Source organism: Anguilla anguilla, chromosome 4, assembly GCF_013347855.1.
Source record: "Anguilla anguilla isolate fAngAng1 chromosome 4, fAngAng1.pri, whole genome shotgun sequence".
Classification (NCBI taxonomy): Eukaryota; Metazoa; Chordata; class Actinopteri; order Anguilliformes; family Anguillidae; genus Anguilla; species Anguilla anguilla.
Genome location: NC_049204.1, coordinates 770,483 through 793,050, shown reverse-complemented (window position 1 = coordinate 793,050; position 22,568 = coordinate 770,483). Strand labels below are relative to the sequence as shown.

General features: G+C 47.8%; 1 protein-coding gene across 3 annotated transcripts in view; it reads left to right on the top strand.

Moving 5' to 3' along the window:
- The window catches only part of si:ch211-51h4.2, a 117,938-nt gene that overhangs the window by 66,311 nt on the left and 29,059 nt on the right, over positions 1–22,568 (top strand). For all 3 annotated transcript variants that reach the window (XM_035412320.1, XM_035412319.1, XM_035412322.1), the window contains 4 exons: positions 633–691; positions 1,650–1,714; positions 10,830–10,949; positions 20,471–20,513. In XM_035412320.1, the coding sequence (XP_035268211.1) occupies positions 633–691; positions 1,650–1,714; positions 10,830–10,949; positions 20,471–20,513 (287 nt within the window). The remainder of the gene's footprint in view (positions 1–632; positions 692–1,649; positions 1,715–10,829; positions 10,950–20,470; positions 20,514–22,568) is intronic.

Below are 22,568 nucleotides of genomic sequence, written 5' to 3'. Positions count from 1 at the left end.
GCACTAGTCCAGTGCTAGTCCAGGGCTAGCCCAGCGCTAGTACAATGCTAGTAGATTGCTAGTCCAGCGCTAATACAGCGCTAGTCCAGCGCTAGTACAGTGCTAGTACAGGGCTAGTACAATGCTAGTAGAGCACTAGTCCAACGCTAGTCCAGCGCTAGTCCAGGGCCAGTACAGGAGAGTCAAGCCCTCACTCTGAGAGAACTCAAATGAAAGAACAGTGAGTGAAAGAGTGACTTCATACAGCCCTGAGTGATGAGCATCTTCTGGCAGCTAGATGGAGCTGGGAGATCTTCCCAGAGTCCTGGGTTCACCTTCAGGAGGTTAATGAGAGTTTGCCTTGATTGGCAATTGATAGAAGTCTGGTTGCCAAGCGACCCAATGTCTGTTTTTTTACTATAGCACCTAACATAACAACAATTTGATTGACTTCATTGTTTATATTAGTACGCTCAGCGTAGACTGTTGTGGTTTGATTTCACATTTAAAACACATTAGGGGATATTGCACCAGTGACTTTGTGATTTTAACTCTACCATTTGTATTTATTTAAATGCCTTTTCTGAGATGCTGAAAGTGTGTTTTTTTTCAGGGCTGGTCTTGATTTGTTTTGTTTTGTTTTTTTCCTGCAGGTGGGATTGTTAATGTGATGCCCTTTCTATTCTCTGAAATATCCAATAACAGAACCCAGGTAAGGCTGTAACTCAGTATCATACAGCAGTGTACACACACACACACAGCAGTGTAAACACATATGCTCACACACACACACACAGCAGTGTACACACTCACACACACACACAGCAGTGTACACACACACACAGACACAGCAGTGTGCACACACACACAGTAGTGTACACACGGACACACACACACACACACAGTAGTGTACAGAAGCACACACACACAGCAGTGTACACACTCACACACACACACACAGAAGTGTAAACACTCACACCGTCTCACACACACACACACACACACAGTGCTTAATTGAGTGTATCTCTCTGTGAGGTGAAGCTGCAGCCTGTATTCAGGCTGTTTCTCCTGCACAGCAGTCCTGTTACATCCTGGCCCTGGAGGGTAATGGTGTGAGAAACATACCTTAAATACTGTCTCCCCCTGTCCTGCCCTCTCCCTCTCCCCATCTCCCCATCTCCCTCTCTCCCCCTCTCCCCCTCTCCCCCTCTCTCCCTCTCTCCTCCTCTCCCCCTCTCCCTGTCTCCCTCTCCCCCTCTCTCCCCCTCTCCCCCTCTCCCCCTCTCCTCCTCTCTCCCCCTCTCCCCCTCTCTCCTCTCCTCCTCTCTCCCCCTCTCCCTCTCTCTCCTCCTCTCCCCCTCTCTCCCTCTCTCCTCCTCTCCCCCTCTCCCCCTCTCCTCCTCTCCCCCTCTCTCCCCCTCTCCCTTTCTCCTGGTCAATACCAAACTCTCTCTCTTACTGTACCAAACACTCTCACTTACTCAATACCTAGCTCTCTCTCTTACTGTACCAAACACTCTCACTTACTCAATACCAAATACTGTTTGCACTGTCCCTTACAAATATCACTCACACTCTCTCTTACCAGATATTCCCACTCAGTCACTGCACACACAGATCGACATGTCCGATATTGTTTAATATCGTTTAATAAAATCGGCCTGTTGCAGATCCTGTGGTTCAGACGAGCCGTGCTGGCGGGGCTGGTCACCTGCGCCATTTTGAATGTCTTATGGTGAGTTCACCTTTCTTACAGATTATAGATCCCTCAGGTCGCTTCACCCTGACGATGCTCATTTGGGAACAGGAGCATTAAAGGGGAGATTTTAACCAATCGGAGTACACCAGGAAATAGACACTGCGCTCCAACGTTGCGTCTGTGGGAGGAAGGGTTAGTTCACCGTAACTGGACCTGGGTTCTGTGTTTCCAAGGTGACGGTCTAACAGGTGATCAGGAAGCTGATTGGCTCTGCGGGGCCCAGGGGGGCGGTTTCCTGTCCGCCGTCTCAGCGCCCGCTTTCAGGAGCGATTCGGCTCGATGGCGGCCTATGCTGAACCCCGCTGAATCCCACTGAACCCCAATGAACCCCGCTGAATCCCACTGAACCTTGCTGAATCCTGCTGAACCTCGCTGAACCCCAATGAACCCCGCTGAATCCCACTGAACCCCACTGAACCCTGCTGAACCCCACTGAATCCCACTGCACCTTGCTGAATCCCGCTGAATCACATTGAACCCCGCTGAACCCCGCTGAATCCCACTGAATCCCACTGAATCCCACTGAACCCCGCTGAACCCCACTGAACCCTGCTGAATCCCATTGAACCCCGCTGAATCCCACTGAACCCCGCTGAATCCCACTGAACCCCGCTGAATCCTGCTGAACCTCACTGAATCCTGCTGAACTCATCCTTTTTCAAAATGCTGCACGTCTCTAAAATCTCACATCCGGGGGGGGGCAGGCAGGCAGGCAGGCAGGCGGGGGGGGGGTGTGGTTTCCCTCCTGCTCTCTGAACTGCTCATTGGCCCCCGGATGCACCTGATCATCCGTACAGAACCTGTTGTGTCTGCGGGCAGAGAGAGAAAGCAATTACAGCACTGGTGATGAAATGGAAGGTGTTTGGATGCAGGAGATGAGATCTCCCCCCAGCACTGCTACAGATGTATGCTGTGGGGGGGGGGATGTGGCAGTGTATTATAATGGTTAATGGGTAGAGAACTGGCCTTGTAGGTTGCAGGTTTTAGTCCCAAGTAAGACACAGCCATTGTACCCTTGCTTCAGGGTGTGTCCTGCCATGCAAGTGGGCTCCATGTAAAAAATAATTTTAAAAAAATGCAAAAGCCGTGTAAGTTGCTGTGGATAAAAGTATCTGCTAAATGCCCATAATGTAATGTAATGTACATTCAGGTAATTGTACTGTAATGTAAAGGAAGACAAATTGTTGAAAGGAACCAATATTCACCTTCTTTCCATCAGGAAATCTATATTCAGTATCCAAACTCCTTATTTACTGAAATGCATACATGCATAAATAGACTGAAAGTACTGAAAGACTTGTATAAACACCCAGCTGGGTCTGATAAAGGAGTTTTTAATGATTTGTGGTGAGATGTTATTTCTGGACTCAGCGTTGTGCTTGTAAGTGGTTTACATTGCGTCATTAGTAGCTGTATTTGAAGTGTTTGGAGTTTATAGGATGAAAATTTTTACATCTGATAAATATTTCAGGTATTAGCTCTCTGTGGATATTGATGGTGCTGAATCTGTTTCCTTCCATGGAAATGTTCAGCAGTGATACTGGAACAGAATTTTTATGCAGAAGGCGGACTCTGGTGAATAAGACTGCACAAGCAGTCCGGAAGCTTCTCTCGTGTTGATTTAGAGACGTATTAAAGGGGGACGGGACGGATGGCTGATCCGGGGGTCCTGGCTGCTGGCTGTAGGACTGTGGGGTCTGCTGGACTCGCTGTCCTCTTTACCAGAAAAAAACACAGAGAAGGGAAACTGCTGCTCGTCAAGCGCAAGTTTAATACTTTCACACTGCTTACATTACTGCAGGACTGCAGAACTGCGCAGCTGTGACTGGTGAACTATGCAGGTATGACTGACTAACTGTGCAGATTGACTGGCAAACTGCACAGATGTGACTGGTAAACTACGCAGGTATGACTGGTAAACTGTACAGGTGTGGCAGGTAAACTGTGCAGTTGACTGCAGGCCTCTGAAGTTCAGAGCAAAGTGGGTTGAGGAAGTAAAATGTTTGGGGAAAACATACCAACCTTGTTGTGCACCTGAGGTGTGAAAGTGGGGAATAAACACTGTTGTTCTCACCTCGTTACTTTGTAGAACAGGGGCACTGAAACTGTCGTCTCTGTCGCATGCATGCGCTCTGCATCTCCCTGTCGCATGCATGCGCTCTGCATCTCTCTGTTGCATGCATGCGCTCTGCATCTCCCTGCCGCATGCATGCGCTCTGCATCTCTCTGCCGCATGCATGCGCTCTGCATCTCTCTGTTGCATGCATGTGCTCTGCATCTCCCTGCCGCATGCATGCGCTCTGCATCTCCATGTCGAATGCATGCGACCTGCATTTCCCTGTCGCATGCATGCGCTCTGCATCTCTCTTGCATGCATTCGCTCTGCATCTCTCTGTTGCATGCATGCGCTCTGCATTTCCCTGCCGCATACATGCGCTCTGCATCTCCCTGTCGCATGCATGCGCTCTGCATCTCCCTGACGCATGCATGCGACCTGCATTTCCCTGTCGCAGGCATGCGCTCTGCATCTCCCTGCCGCATGCATGCGCTCTGCATCTCCCTGTTGCTCTAGCGGTTTTGCCTGAAAAAGATGTTTCACAAAAACAAGGGTGACGCAATTTACACAAAAACCCGGGCAGTCTCCGGGCTCTGGGGTTAGTCTCACACTGCGTCCGGTGCTTCTCCCACACCGTTCATTCTGCAGCTTTGCAGTTTGATGCGCAGTTTTCGCAGCTCGCATAGCTCTACGGGTCCCCTCCCGCTATTCAAAAGAGAACAGAGAAATCAAATAACAATGATCCTGTGCTGAAAGCAGCTGAAGCATCGCCACAACAAATTAACAGATAAATCTCCCCTGTCCCAAGCTGGGCTGTGGAAATCAGCGGTATATAAAGTTCTTCATTACTTTCCCAGCTGCTGAGTTTCCCTCCGCTGTGACTGAACAATAACGTGTGAGTGTGAGTGTGAGTGTGTGTGCGTGTGCGTGTGCGTCTCTGCGCGTGTGCGTGTGAGTGTGTGTGTGTGTGTGTGTTTGTGTTTGTGTGTGTGTGTGTGTGCGCGTGTGCGTGTGCGTGTGCGTGTGTTTGTGTGCGTGTGCGTGTGCGTGTGTGTGTGTTTGTGTGAGTGTGTGTGTGTGCGTGTGAGTGTGAGTGTTTGTGCGTGCGTGCGCGTGTGCGTGTGTGTGTGCGCGTGTGCATGTGATTACATGTGATTGCAGGCATGCTGTCTGTCACTCAGGCAGTCAGACAGACTGTCCCAGTGCAGCAGCTGTAGCCTTTGTATTTCCTCCTGACCCTGAATGCCTTCTCTCCCCCCCCCCCAGTGTCCTGTATGAATGCCAAACCACCCCCCCCCCTTTATTCAGCATGTTTCTCTTGTGTAATACTTTGCCTGTAACAGCTGTGTTATTCTAATTCATCCATTTTAAATCCTCTCATTCTTTCTAAAATTAGTTCTAGAATTCAATGTCTGTACTCTGCCTAAATAGATCTAACCCCCCCATGCATCCCCCCATCCCCCCCCTCCCCCCACCCCCCTTTCAGGGCACAGTGTTTGTTGCCCTTCTTTTCATACTGTGTGTGGTAAGCGATCGATAGTTTTACTCTTCAGGCTGGATTTGCAGGTGCTGATCTCTCTCTGTAGTGCGCTGGGAATGCAGTATACTACAGTCTCCTCCAGCCACCTGCCACGTGCTGTTTGCCAGCTTTTAAACGTTTTTATTCCTTCCCAGGCAAACTGAATTTGAGAAGCAGGTGTGTGGTTTGCTTGTAACTGGGGTAATGCAGTGTCTGTGTGTGTGTGTGTGTGTGTATATATATATATATATGATAAAAATGGACCAATAAGCCGCAGCCCAAACGCACGGTGCTCTGCACATCCACCTCACATCCCAATCTGGAGCGGCGTCCACCTCCAACCTTAAAACTCCGCCCCCTTTTCAAACTAATTGCGCAGGTGTCACTCCCCCCCCCCCCCCCACCCCGTGTTGAGCTGCCTTGTTCCTGAGCTGAATAATTGAGTCTTCGGCAGGGTGAACGGTGGCGCATTGCTAACAAACGCGGGGGGGCGTGCGGGCCACACATTGATCACCGCGGGACGGGGATGACTGCCCCCGGTGAGCTATGGCGGGGGGGGGGGGGGCAGGGGGGGGGTGCCGCCGCCGCTGCTGCGATCAGAAATTTGTCACAAAAATGAGAAGGAGCCCTTCCTCAGCCGCGCGTGTCAGGTGCGCCGCCCGCGCGGTTTATCAGCCGATAAACTCTGATAAATAGTCTCAGAGCAGCAAACTCAGACCCGTCAGCCAGCGCAGCTGCTTATAAATCCGGGACTGTTTGAGAAGCGACGCCCTGATAGCAGTTAGAAAATGGCCGCTTACGAGAAGGCACTGCTACATGTATAAACCGCGCTAATAGATGACCCGGAGCTGGTCATTAGCATAGATAGGCCCTGGGGTCATGTTGGAGGACAGCACATGGAGGAAAGGGTTGAGTTGGGGCATTACTCTGTGCAGCTGTCATTGCGTGACCTCTGTGTGACCTCTGCGTGACCTTGGGAGCTTGGGCTACCACAGGGCTGAAGACTTGACTGATTAAGAGCAACAGTCAGGACGTTAGCTTTGTTCTCTCGGAAGTAATCAGAAAGTACGTTGTTCCAGAACGTAACAGAATTTAGCTTGTTTGTTTCTTTATGTTCTTGGGAGAACATCCTGTTCCGTCCTGTTCTCCTGATCAATTTCAGCAAGGCCAGTTCTCCTGTTTCCTCCCCTAATAATAATAATAATAATAACTTTATACATTTTATAATATTATAACTTTTATAATAAATAATTTTATTTGTAGAGCACCTTTCGTACAGAGAATCGAACAACTCAAAGTGCTTCACCGTGTAATAATAAAAGATGATACATTCAACAGAAGGGTAAAATACGCAGTCAAATACATGGATAAAATAATAAAATTTAAAAAACAACAACAAAAAATACTACATTTGTGTTAGAAGCATGCCTGTGGTGTATGTGTAGTGGAAGTTCAAATCATGTGTCTTTTCAATACATTTCCCCTTAAGCCCTGCTTCATTCTGGTCTATAAGAGTAAAGGTCACATGTCATTGTTGCTGTGAGCTACAGCATGGGATTCTGAGAGCTGAGGTCATGGGCAGCCAATGAAAGTTCCAGAAACCAGGCTAGGCCCTCGCTGAGTGCTCCTGGGGCGGTTCTCCATCCAAAGGAAACCCACACACTGCAGCGCTTCCTGAGACCTGACGCCATGTGTGTTACCAATGTGGCAGGTCAGAAATTTGCAGAAATGAATTACACGTTCCCAATCGTCTGTTTTACGGACTGGCTTTTCGTAATTGCATCATAAATCAAACATTTTCTGCAGATTGATAATGGTGGAGAAGTGGAAATGTCTCTTAACGGATGCAGTGTTTTTAGCCTCGGTGTCTAATCAGACGCCATTTTTCATCGTATAAAGGCCTAATGTGGCGGGATGCACACGGTCCAGATCGCCACGGTTACCACTGCTGCTTCACTGCGATATTCTGCCGAGGCGTTCTCCCAATGTTCAGCATTTATTAGCACCAAATTGGCCTTGGATTGGATTACTTAAACAAATGCATTTGGTTTTTTTTGTGTGTTTTTCCAAGAGAATCAAAGTTTCCGGAGGGGTTGGGTCCTCTTTTTTGGCTGAATTGCTGTTTTCAGTGAATGGGAGCCACACGTAGAGAGTCGGGTGTCTCCTTTCAGAAGTGCATTCTGGGATATACCTTGTGTACAGAGCACGGGCCTTATGGACAGCGAGTGCCTGACTCATCTCTTCACCCATAATGACCTCTTCCCTGAAACGGCAAGTGGCTCCAGCTAAAGGGCCCCCCCAGCCCCCAGTCCCCCCCCCCCCCCCCCCCCCCCGCCCCCCCATCTGCATGCGCTCCTCAGTCACTGCTCTCCAGGGTTCAGTCACAGCAGCCTTCAAAGCAAGAGACAGCAGCAGAGAGGGAGTGAGGGAGAGAAAAAAGAGAGGAGAGACAGAAACAGATAGGCAGAGAGACAGAATGAGACGTATATAGAGAGACAGAGTAACATGAGCAGAAGGGAGGGAGAGAAAAGAGACAGACAGACAGATTTAAACAGAGGAACGAGAGAGAGATAGTGTGTTTGTGTGTGTGCACGCGCTCGTGCATGCGTGCGTGAGTGTGCGTGTATGTGTGTGTGTGTGTGTGCTTGCGCGTGTGTGTGTGTGTGCGCGCGCGTGCGTGCGTGCGTGCGTGCATGTGTGTATGTGTGCGCGCGCGTGTGAGTGTATGTGTGTGTGTGCGCGTGCGTGCGTGTGTGTGTGCGTGTGTGTATGTGTGTGTGTGTGCGCGTGCATGTGTGTGTGTGTGTGTGTGTGAGCGCGTGTGTGTGTATGCGCGTGCGTGCGTGTGTGTGTGCGTGTGTGTGTGTGTGTGTTTTCGTGTGGGGGAGCTCTTCTCTAGTGCTCTGTTCTCTCCCAGGAGGGCCTTGGTATTAATAAGCTGTTTCTGCAGGCTGGTGCTCGGCATTGACCTGTTTTCTGCTCTCAATGTGAGTTAGATGTGCAGATGATCCTCTGTGCGCATAAAACGCAGAGTCTTTCTGTCTGACCCTCCTCTTTCGGGGGGAAGTGGGGCTGTCCTGTAGCTGTGCTGCGTCTGCGACAGCAGGGATGTCATTATGTAACCGGCCAGACCCCACCACACACACCCACATGGTCTGATTAGTTATTCGTATTGTGTAGAAACCACACTGCTGTTCCACTGTAGAAACCACGCTGCTGTTCCACTGTAGAAACCACACTGCTGTTCCACTGTAGAAACCACACTGCTAACACACTGTAGAAACCACACTGCTGTTTCACTGCAGAAACCACACTGCTGTTCCACTGTAGAAACCACGCTGCTGTTCCACTGTAGAAACCACGCTGCTGTTCCACTGTAGAAACCACGCTGCTGTTTCACTGTAGAAACCACACTGCTGTTCTACTGTAGAAACCACACTGCTGTTCCACTGTAGAAACCACACTGCTGTTCCACTGTAGAAACCACACTGCTGTTCCACTGTATAAACCACACTGCTGTTTCACTGTAGAAACCACGCTGCTGTTTCACTGTAGAAACCACACAGCTGACACACTGTAGAAACCACGCTGCTGACACACTGTAGAAACCACACTGCTGTTTCACTGTAGAAACCACACTGCTGTTGCACTGTAGAAACCACACTGCTGTTCCAATGTATAAACCACACTGCTGACACACTGTAGAAACCACACTGCTGTTTCACTGTAGAAATCACACTGCTGTTCCACTGTAGAAACCACACTGCTGTTCCACTGTAGAAACCACACTGCTGACACTCTGTAGAAACCACACTGCTGTTTCACTGTAGAAACCACGCTGCTGTTCCACTGTAGAAACCACACTGCTGACACTCTGTAGAAACCACACTACTGTTCCAGTGTAGAAACCACACTGCTGACACACTGTAGAAACCACACTGCTGTTTCACTGTAGAAACCACACTGCTTGTTTCACTGTAGAAACCACGCTGCTGTTTCACTGTAGAAACCACACAGCTGACACACTGTAGAAACCACACTGCTGTTTCACTGCAGAAACCACACTTCCATTTTAGGGCACCATAATGCTTGGAACATATTAATATTATGTAAATGAAAGTAGTCATGTTTAGTACTTTCTAACATATGTTTTGCATTCAATAACTGCTTGAAGTCTGTGACCCATAGACATCACCAGGTGGTAAGTATCGTCTCTGGTGATGCTCTGCCAGGCCTGTACTGCATCCATCTTCAGCTCCTGCTTGTTTCGAGGGCTAGCTGCCTTAAGTTTTCTCTTCAGCATATGAAAGGCATGTTCAATTAAATTCAACTTGGGTGAATGACAAAGCAATGACTTTTCCCGTTTTTGGCTTTGGAAAAACTCTTTTGTTGCTTCAGCAGTATGTTTGAGACCCCTTTCTTGCTGTAGGATGAACTGCCACCCAATGAGCTTGGAGGCATTTGCCTGAACTTGAGCAGATAAACTGCTTTTGTGCAAGTTCAGAGTTCATCATGCTGTAATCTGGCCGTGCTGTATTTGTGGTGCATCTTGCAGTGTAGCCTCTGTGATTCTGTTTATGAAGAGTCCTGTGGGCAGTATTCACTGACACATCCCCGCCTGCTTCCTGAAGAGTGTTTCAGATCTGTCAGACAGGTGTCTGGGTGGGTTTTCTTTATTATGGAGAGAATTTTTCAGTCATGAACTGTAGAGGTCTTCCTTGGCCTACCAGGCCCTTTGTGATTACTGAGCCTGACAGTTTTTTCTTATCTCTCAACCTAATAATGGCCTCTTTGACTTTCACTGGCACAACTCTGATCCTCATGTTTACAAACACCGATAACAGACTGACTGCTTGATGACAAATCTAAAATTGTGGAGTATGGAGGCAAATAAAGAAAAAAACAAAGTCTTTGTCCCAAACATTATGGAGCAATGTATGTAGATAATTGATAATCCGTTTGATCTTTAAAACTAGCACATGTATATTATTTTATGAAATAGTAAATGTTTTGTGTGTAGTGTGTATTATTGTAATTGAAGTGTGTGCCGTATTAGTGTGATAATAATAATAATCTAACTGTCCTGTATATGAAGCATAGCTCAAGGTCTCGCTGTGTCACAGTTAATTTGAATGCTGTATTTTTCCTTTGTCCTCTGGGATGCGGTATTTTTGTCCCTTTCCTTCCCCCTGCTCTCGGACTTAACGGCTTTATTTGGGGAGGAGAGCGGCTCATTTGCACCTGAACACGCTGCTCTCCAGGGCCGGGCTCCAGGCTGCAGTGTGTGCTCACGTCCCCAACGAGGGCAAATTTCTGCAACTGCCTGACTGCAGAGTACTGCAGTAATGGAGAGTGGAACAAGGCCAATCACTTATCTATTCATCTCTCTGTCTCCCTCCATCTCTCTCCCTCCTTCTCTCCATCTCTCTCTCCCTTTCTCTTCTGTCTCTCCCTCCCTCCCTCCCTCCATCTCTCCTTTCCTTCCACCCTCTTTTCTCTCTCTCTCTCTCTCTCAGGTGCTGGGCAGTGTTGGAAATTGTTCCCCAGATGTCTGTTCAGAAGGTTTTAGAAGATGGAGTCTGGAATAAGAGCGTACCAGCGTACACACTCACCTACTCCAACATCTCTCTAGAGCAGTGAGTACACACTCATCTACTCCAACATCTCTCTAGAGCAGTGAGTACACACTCATCTACTCCAACATCTCTCTAGAGCAGTGAGTACACACTCACCTACTCCAACATCTCTCTAGAGCAGTGAGTACACACTCATCTACTCCAACATCTCTCTAGAGCAGTGAGTACACATTCACCTACTCCATCTCTCTAGAGCAGTGAGTACACACTCACCTACTCCAACATCTCTCTAGAGCAGTGAGTACACACTCACCTACTCCAACATCTCTCGAGAGCAGTGAGTACATACTATAGAGTACACACTAATGTCTCTCTAGAGCAGAGTACACACTAATGTCTCTCTGGAGCAGCCAGTACACACTGGGGTTGTGACCTTGCTGCTTCCATTGTGGTCATAGTGGCCGTCCGCAGCCTAGATTTTGTGACAACACGTTTTTAAGGCGCAGCTCGTGTGAAAGGTTTGACACTACAGGCGGCCAGTCGCTCTACCGTAGAGGGTGGGGTTTGTGTCTGTCATAGAGGGTGGGGTGGGGTTTGTGTCTGTCGTAGAGGGTGGGGATGGGGTTTGTGTCTGTCGTAGAGGGTGGGGTGGGGTTTGTGTCTGTCGTAGAGGGTGGGGTGGGGTTTGTGTCTGTCGTAGAGGGTGGGGTTGCGAGTTTAGTTTTCGAAGGATGTTTGGGGTAGGGTGTGGGCCTCTGTGGGTGCTCAGACTGAAGGGGCTCTGAAGTAGCAGGACTGCCACTAATAACAGAGTCCAGCAAATCAGCCCCTCCTCGTCCCCCAAATCAGCCACCCCTCGTCCCCCAAATCAGCCGCCCCTCGTCCCTCCATTGCTGGGCTGCCTGAACGCGCACTTTCCGCCACAGACTCCGTCGCAGAGGCGTGGCGGGTTTGGCAGCAGCTTGTTCTGGGCATTAATGAGGCGAGGAGAGCGGGGCTGTAAGAGCGCCGGCCTGCTTCCCTTGGTGGCGGAGATGTGCTCCAGGTCGAGTGCGTCCTGCGGGAGGGAGGCTGTGTGACAGAGCCGGCGCGTCTGATCCAGCGAGCGCGGCCTGCGGAACGGCGGCTGCGCTGGCTCTGTGCTCTCCTCCCAGACGGAAGCTCAAACGAGCGCGTGGGCGGTCTGTATGTATTATACATCAGGCTAAATTTGAGAATGAATGATTTAGCGCTGTTTTAAGGGGGCCTGGTGTCGGGGAAGACGTGCCGTCCCTCCGTTCGCCACAGGAGGAGCATCTCAGATTCTGCTGCGCCTGATCAGTGATGTCACTTCCTTGGGAAGCGTCCCTGGATTGCATCGCAGCACTTTTCCGAGCGGGGGGGTAGTGAACCAGAGGTCCGAGCGATCCGTGAGGCCGTGTCCTGCAGTAACTGATTCCAACGAAGAGGCGGTTTAGGGCACGTGTTCATTAGACCTATGAGTGTTCATTAAGCCTATGAGTGTTCATTAGACCTATGAGTGTTCATTAGACCTATGAGTGTTCATTAGACCTATGAGTGTTCATTAGGCCTATGAGTGTTCATTAGGCCTATGAGTGTTCATTAGATTTATGAGTGTTCATTAAGCCTATGAGTGTTCATTAGATTTATGAGTGTTCATTAGACCTATGAGTGTTCATTAGATTTATGAGTGTTCATTAGACCTATGAGTGTTCATTAGATTTGAGTGTTCATTAAGCCTATGAGTGTTCATTAGATTTATGAGTGTTCATTAGGCCTATGAGTGTTCATTAAGCCTATGAGTGTTCATTAGATTTATGAGTGTTCATTAGATTTATGAGTGTTCATTAGGCCTATGAATGTCCATTATGCCTATGAGTGTTCATTAGGTCTATGAGTGTTCATTTAGCCTATAAGTGTTCATTAGGCCTATGAGTGTTCATTTGGCCTTTTGACCTCAACTCCTGAACTTCCTTGTTTCTGTTAGCAGTAGTTGTCTATTTATAGCTTTTTTAAGTAACATGAAAATCACTGCAGCTATATAGCTCCCCAGGTCTGTTTTCCCAGGTTTCCCAGAAACATAACTGATAAATAAATGAAGTTAAATCTAATTGTGTTTTTAAATGGGCCTAATGAGCTTTTTAATACCGGGTGTAGTAGAGTGGCAGTTGGGTGCGGGTAGATAGATGATTGCTTTCACTGTGGATGTTAACACAGCAAGTGTTACAATGTCGATACCTGTCAGATACCGTTATTGCTTTAGGACAAAGTCTGGGATTTTGAAGTCTGTGTTCGACATTTTCAAAAGATACACTTGACCTTCCGAATCTCTTGCTGTGATTTCAGCCAAAAAGAACCATCGACCAGTGGATATGGATCGTTACCTTTCAGTGAAGCAGAGTGCGCTTCCTTTTCTGATCAGCCTTTTAATTTGGCTTTGCTTTAATTAAAAATGTGTTGGCAACAGTATTGCTGCATTATTTTGTGTGTTGAAACCAACTCGATCGCTAATAGGAGGGGGCTTCTGGTTTTCACCGTCTTTTGATTCAGATTGTCAAGGAGCATGAAGGATTTATGCTTTTCACACAATCGGAGTGCAATTAACCAGCCAGGGAAATTGACATTTCCATAACATTTAATACAATGAAATTCAAGATTTGCTTCGCTACAAGGGCAGCTCGGCTGAATATCTTCCTTATACTACAGGCTACTGTAGCTACATTAACACAAATCAAACTGAAGCTGCTTAACAACTATAGACAGGAGGCAGGATGTCGTTCCAGACGCTGAAAAATATCTTGATCTTGGAACAGGAGCGACACTTATCTAGAGTTTTGCCCGGTCGGCGTGAAAACTTGTGGGTAGATACTGTACATTTATCACGCCGTGTGCAGTGTGTGTCCGCGCCGGTTGTATGTATGCGTAAAACTAGCCACGGAAAACCCGCAGCAGCTTTCATTTTCTCACCGATGGTTTCATCCCCTAAGTAGCCCGATTGGGTGGTGAAAAACGCTGTAAATGCTGCCTTAACTACCGCAGAAAAATATTACAGTATCAAGCTCAAATGAATGAAATATTTTGTAGAGTAGGACTGTTAAGGGAAATGAGTGAATATAAACTGGCATAATTTTACGCGTAGGCGCTGTGTCTATGGAGAAGCTCTAGCCAGGCCAAAAGCGTGAGCGTCTTTGAATAGCGTAGCCTAGCCGCTAATGAGAAAGCGCATGTAGATGGCAAACTTCTCTATCTAAAATGTCACTCTTGAATGGGAAATGGCTTTTTGTTCCTGCTTTGTAATGTTGGCTGAAACGATGGTAATCTTCGGTGAAGTACGCATGTACGTACGGAAGCTTGACTGAGAGAAATGCACCCGCACGCTGTATGAACTGTGTAGAAAATACCGAGATAAGCTGCGCGACGTTTTAATAATGCCTGTTGTCAAGAGCGCGCGACGCTCTACGAAAAGCCTGATTCTGGGCTGGTGCGCGAGGGAAAATGTGCCGTCCCCAAGTGAATATGCTATAAATATTGCGCGTGCTGAATATAAATCGGACAAATGCTACCAATATTTGAAAACGTGGTACTGATGATTTTGGACTTCTGAAAGAAGGACACATTAATTGATAAAATGAAGTATGCGTACGCAGCATCACGTGCACTGCTGAACTAAAAACAAATCAGGCCATTGTCATATTCTTTTCAAAATACAAAAAATGGAAAGGAGAACGTTTATTGTCAGAATAACTGGCGAAATGTTACAGTTACTGAGCTTGCGGCCATTTAGTGTTGTAAACGGTCATTTGTGGGTTTTGTTTGTTTGTTTTTTTTTTTTTAAAGTAATTATGACAGTTTATTTGTATCAACTGACAGTTGAATATACCTAAAAGTAATTGCAGGCTGTACGTTTTTACATTTCCCAAAAAATTGGATTAAACTGATAGTTTTTGTTTAACAAAAAAGTACTTTTTGTTCTTCATTATGTATAAATCAGGTGTAACTGTACGTGTTAATTTACCAGAAGAACTTTGCAGTATATAAACAGTGCTCGTGTGCTTTTAAGACATATCCAGTATGGTTGCCTGTAGCAACTGAATACAAATTTAATAAGCAGTGCATCCAATCACAAACTGTTCACTGTGAATATGTCACGTCATTGAATTCGCCATCATAATTAGTTCTCACGACTGTGTCACCGTGTAATACAAGGAGTGATTTGTTCTTGAAATCATATAACTTAAAAAGAACTATTATTTTTGTTTGATTCAAATAACCAATTGTGTAAATGGTTTTTTTTGTTTTTGTTTTTTTGCTCTTGTTAAGCAGTTATGTTCTTACAAGTTTTGTGCTTTTTTCCTAGTTTTTGTGACAGTCAGCTTATAAATACCCAGTTTGCAAGAAATATTTGCAAAGTGATGGTGACAGGTTTCTTGTGTTATAATTAACACAAAAAACACTGCAGTCAGGATGCTCTGCTTCTGAAGAGCAACACTGCCATCTGCAGCCCAATATCTACCTCACGAGGAACAAAACTGACAGTAAGAGGTTAACAATTATGTTATTTTTCCTTTGTAATACAACTGTATCTTCTGTCTGGCTGCCTTCTAATCTTTAATGGATAGATGTGATGTATCAAAAAGCCATCATTCTAACTCGATGTCTTAGAGTGCAATTAATCATTGGCAAATGGATTTTTAAAAATTGTTTCAAAATTCTGTGGAGTTAAAGCCAGCAAGCAGAGTGTGCATGGCTAGTTCAGTGGGGTTTTTTTTGTTTTTTTTTACTGGGTTTTTTCCTTGTCTGTAATGTTCCCAATGTCTGCAACACTGCCCCTCCTCTATTACCTACAACAAATCAGAAAAAAAAAAACCCTGGAAAATAGATATTTGGCAGAATGTATTTCCTTTTAAAAAAATGTAGAAATTGTACATATTCTGTTACAGCCAAATACCCAGATATTAGAGTTTACACATAATATATTGGGTCATTTGGTGCTTTTGGTAACCGGCAAATGCTGAGGTTTAATACTGTGAGGGGGCGGGGTCGAGTCAGCAAGCTCCGCCCCAGAATCCAGGTCAGAGGCACCACCCCAGCATTACTCACTCCCCCCCCCCAGGCACGCCCCCTGTGGGTGGAGCAGTTGGAGGCTGGATGGTTTCTCTTGGTTGTGTGAGCCTGTGAATCGCTCACACACACACACACACACACACAAACTCACTCACGCACACTCACTCAGGAACTCACACACACATGCACACACACACACTCACACACATACACACCCACTCACACACACTCTCTTTCTCACACACAAATGCACACACCCACACACACTCACACACAGGTTTGCACTGCGGTGTGAGATGCTGTTGATGAAGCCCCCAGAGAGCCACAATGCCGTGGCCACAGCTGCCTGCCCGGGACCTGAAATCACAGGTGGGAAAAATCTACCCCCAGGCTGAGGTTTTTTTGTTGGGGGGGCCGGGGGGCTCAGCTCAAGAAACGATGTATCCACCTGCTAAGCCAGGATCCCTGCCTTACAGTCCATCACCCCCCCCCCCCCATGTCAATAATTTCATCAGGGGGCCGGATTCTGACTGCTGTTGGGTCGAAGTGCTGGGCTGGAAATACTCCACTGAACTGGCTGCAGTACCTGAGCATCCAGCAGTACCTGAGCATCTAGGTTCTCTGCAGAGTGGAACCGCTGGGGGAACGTGAGGTCAGGTTCTCAGCAGAGAGGAACCGCAGGGGGAACGTGAGGTCAGGTTCTCAGCAGAGAGGAACCGCTGGGGGAACGTGAGGTCAGGTTCTCAGGGGGAGTTCTAGTGCAGGGAAGGACAAACGCCAGTTCTCCTGATGAGCCGCGCAGGGTGCATCTTCCTCCAGCTCAAGTCTGTGTGAGCTCGGCCTGGAGTCTGCAGTGTGGGGAGAAGCAGTGTGGGGAGACTGCAGTGTGGGGAGAAGCAGTGGATGACATCGTGTGCCTGGGAGGAGATCACAGGCTGGTCTGCATTTCCCCAAATCAATGGCAGAGCTTCCACTCCTGAGTACTGATGGATACCATTGGGTATTCAAATTGGGAGAAAAGGGGGTAATATGTGCGTATATTAGTGTGCAGTGTATTTAAAATAATGAGCAGAAGAGAACAGACGACTGAGGAGGACAGTCTTAAAACCTGATTTAGAAACAGACTGCAGCTCCACTTCCGCCTCAGCTTCTGTTTAAATTCTGAGCGTCTCAGAGGCAGTGCTGGATCTAAGCAGGGAGGGAGAGACTGAAGGTCAAACATTTACTGCTGGCCAACGATCTATGGAAACAGACTGAATTTGCATGCGTTTGTCATAACAAAAGCGTATTTCTGCTCTTATAAAAGTAGAACTTGTCTTCATCTGCATCCGAAACGACTAATGTCTCGATGTTTCGGACGCCATGTCATTGCCTTTGAGCACTGGAGAATCCGGAAGCTGCTAATACAGGTGAAAAGGCACCTGTGGTCCGAATGATTTCTGCTTTTAAAATGGCTGCTTGGTCTTCAGTCGCTCGCTGTGTGGTCCTGCCTTGCTGTTCTTGTGCAGCCGCACAGCTGCATGGTGGTGTGAGGGGTACGGACATAGCTGTCAGTCACCTAAAGGGCGGGGTAATGGCAGTCACATGACATTTAAGGGAGGATAGGGGTGCTGGAACATGGCTACAGGAAGTGATGTACCAGGCTTTTAGCTGCAGTGGACATTGGGGGAAGTGGGAGAGAGATATTAATGAGCTGCTGAGGTGAAGGTTTCCACAAGTCGTCCAGCTTTCAGGAAGTCGGGCTTTGGCGGTCCCGCGTTCTGTATGTCTACCCCCCCCCCCACCCACCACCCCCCCCCCCCCCCCCCCGGGGAACAGAAAGCAAAGCACCAGCAGGAGATGTGCATTCACTGGAAGCCTCACTTTTACCATATCTGAGCTGCAGCTTCAGTCTCTTTCATCTTCAGATAAGTGCTTCTGGTCTCTCTGTGGAAAGTCCCCAATGCCGTGGAGATGGCCTGTTCCCAGGTCTGTGAAGGAACTCTGCCTTTATTTTTATTATTTCTTTTTTTATTTTACTCAAAAGTGAATATCTCAGGAAACTTGATAAATGTCCCTCTGGCTATGAAGAAAAGCTATTTAAATTTCAAAGAGACGGGGGGGGATGGCCAAAAGTGAAAGCTTTCATAAAATGCAACACTCTTAAAAGTTTGAGAAAAAAAAAAAAAAAAGCAGAGCTCAGATGCCTGATAGGCCGCATGACTGTAAACGTGCGCCATGGAAACGAGATTTCAGGCGCCGAGCGCGAGCCCGCAGCAGCGCGCAGAGCGAATGCGTACGGTAGCATCTTATCCCAGGTTTATGTGCTACAGTCTGTCACACTCTCAGCATCTCTTTGAAGTTATACAAGGTCATAGTGCTGCACTCCAGGAGCTGCACATGCGTGTAATGGATCTGTGTGCGCACACGTACACACACAATCTTTATTTGACAGTCCCAACCAAAAGCCAAGTGTATCCTGATCAATTGTTTATTTAATATCCAATAAAAGAGGGAGGCATTGCACAATAAGCTTGTTTGTTGCTGTGTGTCTGTTTCAGAGCTACGCTTGTTAGGCACAAAGCTTCTGTTCGTCCGCAACGGAAATCTGTCAAGAGAAAAAACACCAGTAACATGTTTCCTGTAGCATCCATCCTCAGAATCAGGAAAGGCTTTTTAACAAGCAGGACAGAAAAATGCAAGTAACTGTTTGAATATGACGGTAAAAATGCAATTATTAGTATTGTTGTTACTTTTTCTATTATTATTATTATTATTATTCTTGTTGTTTTTCTACTTCTTATTATTAGTATTATGCATTAGCTCCAAGCTGTCAAGTAGCCTATAATATTTGAGATAATTACTTAGAGCCCGGCTGCTTGATCCTAAGTCCTCCACGGGCAGTGAGTGATCGGTGCCGGTCGGCGCTGCGTATCGTAGTTGCGGTAAGTGCACCCTGGCCCCTCGTCTCCCTGCATCCCAGAAACTACATGTGCAAATATGGTTGCCGTGGGGACGCGAGTTTTCGGCTGAGCAGGAGGAGGAGGAGGAGGAGGATGAAAGGGGAGCGGCGGTTATTTTCCCGCTTTAGTCGCTGGGCCCCATGGTTACGCCTCCCTTTCATGTTTCACGCGTCACGTTTTCCCTTTAATTGGATCTGTTGTGACAATCGCACCGTACAGAACCCCGGAAAAATGCCGTTTCTTGTCTTGCTGTTTTGGGGCATTTTTTTGTGTGTGTGTGTGTGTGTGTGTGTGAAAATGAGCTTGTGTGTGTGTGTGTGTGTGTGTGTGTGTGTGTGTGTGAAAATAAGCTTGCCTGTGTGTGTGTGTGTGTGAAAATGAGCTTGCCTGTGTGTGTGTGTGTGTGTGTGAAAATAAGCTTGCCTGTGTGTGTGTGTGTGTGAAAATGAGCTTGCCTGTGTGTGTGTGTGTGTGTGAAAATGAGCTTGCCTGTGTGTGTGTGTGTGTGTGTGTATCACATAAGGCCGTGTTGTGTTCGGGGAAACATCGGTGGGCCAGAAAGCACAGCCCCCGAGGAGGTGCAGCAGGCATGACGGTTAACTGAGTGCAAGCAGTCGCGAGTGTGAGAAGACTGTAAGCGCTGTGTTGGCTGTGTGCGGAGTTTTAGCCGTCGCTGTGTTGGCTGTGCGCGGGGTTTTAGCCGCCGCTGTGTTGGCTGTGTGCGGGGTTTTAGCCGTCGCTGTGTTGGCTGTGTTGGCTGTGTTGGCTGTGTGCGGAGTTTTAGCCGCCGCTGTGTTGGCTGTGTGCGGAGTTTTAGCCGTCGCTGTGTTGGCTGTGTTGGCTGTGCGCGGGGTTTTAGCCGTCGCTGTGTTGGCTGTGTTGGCTGTGTTGGCTGTGTGCGGGGTTTTAGCCGTCGCTGTGTTGGCTGTGTTGGCTGTGCGCGGGGTTTTAGCCGTCGCTGTGTTGGCTGTGTTGGCTGTGTGCGGGGTTTTAGCCGTCGCTGTGTTGGCTGTGGTGGCTGTGCGCGGGGTTTTAGCCGTCGCTGTGTTGGCTGTGTTGGCTGTGCGCCGGATTTTAGCCGTCGCTGTGTTGGCTGTGTTGGCTGTGTTGGCTGTGTGCGGGGTTTTAGCCGTCGCTGTGTTGGCTGTGTTGGCTGTGTTAGCTGTGCGCGGGGTTTTAGCCGCCGCTGTTAAACTGCAGAACTGTCTCGTCACAGCTGGCGTATTGGAGCCGTGGCCTCAGGGAAAACCCGATGATCCACATTAATATTTTTTATGTTACCGCATTTCACATTTTTATTTTTGTCCACGTTTTGTTACAGACTTTAAGAGATAAATCTCACACTTCTCTCTGGCGTCCGCTGCTCTGCCGGAGTGTCTCAAACTCAAATTCCCAGAGCCTTATCTGTGCAGCTCGGTCACACCGGCTGTATTTGTAGTGCCACGCTCGCTCACGCATGTTCGGCAGCTCTTGTGCTGAAAAGCCTGGCTGGTTTTGTTGCTCCACTGAAGTTGCGGAACTGTTAGCCGCCCTTTTCTCTCAAGTTTCGCTCAAGTTTTCCCTTTTTTGTTGCAGGTCGGAGAGAGCTGGGGAGATAGCAACCATCCCGCTGACACAGGTAAGCTGTCACCTGCAACTCCGCTGGAAAATCAGCTGTTACTTTTTCCCCCTCTCTCTCTCTCTCTGTACGCGGATCACTAAGCAGTGAGGGCAGATCGTCTGAGCGCAAATACACATTTAAGGAGGTTTTTATAGCGAAGTGCGATTCAGCCCAGTTAGTCATTGATATAGCCTATTCATGATACATATGCTACCTTAAAAAGATCATGTGTAACAGCTCTTGCATTGTGGTGCGTTTTATGATCATTACTGTTGGGAACAGCGCCCCCTGCTGTCCTCATATGGCTGTACTGACACTGCAGCTTGTGTGGCCCCTCATGAAGAGCATCAGGCATCCAGCCTGCATGTTTTAGTGCAGACGGTGTTTTGGCAAGACAAACGCCAGCTCTCGGCTACTCATCGAGGTCTGGAACTTATTTACTGACGTTTGCTTGCCCAGATGACATCTTTTTATTTACACCATTTTACCTGCTTGAATGCTTTTGAGCCCCGCCAGGTATGAGGCCCGCCTCTCACAGGTGTGCTGGTACAGAGATCACGGCCAGGTGCTGTTTACTGGGCTGAGCTCTGTCTGATGAAAGCCTTTCGAGAGCAATTTATACTCGTTTTATCTCTGAATAAATACAGAACCCTGGATATCCATCACCCTTGAGTCTCTCCCTCTTTGTTTTTCCTGTTTCTTATTCGAGGAAGCGCACTGCTATGGATAATTACGGCAGCCTGAAGCTAAACAAAAGGAATAAAAGGTTGTTTGGCGGTGGACGGGGCAGACTTGGAGGCTTAATTATCAGTATGAGTAGCCTGGCAGGGCTTGATGTCAGACGCTGCTCTGTGGGTCCCTCCTCTCCCAATCGAGGGTCTGTCGGGTTCCCTCCTCTCCCAATCGAGGGCCGGTCAGGTTCCCTCCTCTCCCAGTCGAGGGCTGGTCGGCCTTTTGGTCAGGTTCCCTCCTCTCCCAGTTGAGGGCCGGTCGGCCTTTTGGTCAGGTTCCCTCCTCTCCCAGTTGAGGGCACGATTACTACGTGCACAAGAAACTTGTTTCATTAAATTTACATTTCATGAAAACCTGGAGAAGAATGTGTGCTGATTTGAGGCTGTGCAGGTGTGCTGGTTTGAGGCTGTGCAGGTGTGCTGCTTTGATGCTGTGCAGGTGTGCTGGTTTGAGGCTGTGCAGGTGTGCTGCTTTGATGCTGTGCAGGTGTGCTGGTTTGAGGCTGTGCAGGTGTGCTGCTTTGATGCTGTGCAGGTGTGCTGATTTGAGGCTGTGCAGGTGTGCTGATTTGATGCTGTCCAGGTGTGCTGATTTGAGGCTGTGCAGGTGTGCTGGTTTGAGGCTGTCCAGGTGTGCTGATTTGAGCCTGTCCAGGTGTGTTGAGTGCAGGTCTGGGGTGTCTGTGGGACTGTGATGTAGCTGGCTAGCCCAGTAAAGCTCAGTCTTGGTCACGTTCATGAAGCATGCCTTCACCTCTGCCACATGGAGCCATATAACGAACAGCCTCCTTGTGCCACCTCATGTATATTTAATCACTGTTTTAATTCATGCAGAAAGAGAACCAATTACATCATAAAGTGGAACTGATATATGCTAACCTTGGGCAACAAAGACATAAAAAAGAGTGATTGTTTTTTTTTTTTTGCAGTGTTATTGACTTCCTCTTCTGCTGGAAATTAGGTTTTCTAGACCTGATTTTATGAGGTATGGCCCAGTATTTGTTACTGGTGGAAAAATGATGATCAGGTGATCATTTAACAGTGCAGTGATGGGGACAGAGAGGGTGTTCAGCTCATGAACCGTCCAGCCTGCTCTGAATTATTGGCTGGAGAAAAGCAAAGTCCCTTAATTCCTGACACATGGTTGGACAGAGGAATGCACTGTCATTTACTGTCTGTCAGGTGATTGGCCAGAGGAATATGCACTCGCTTATTGCCTGTCAGGTGATTGGCCAGAGGAGTACACGCTCTCTTATTGCCTGTCAGGTGATTGGCCAGAGGAGTACATGCTCTCTTATTGCCTGTCAGGTGATTGGACAGAGGAATGCACAGTCATTTATTG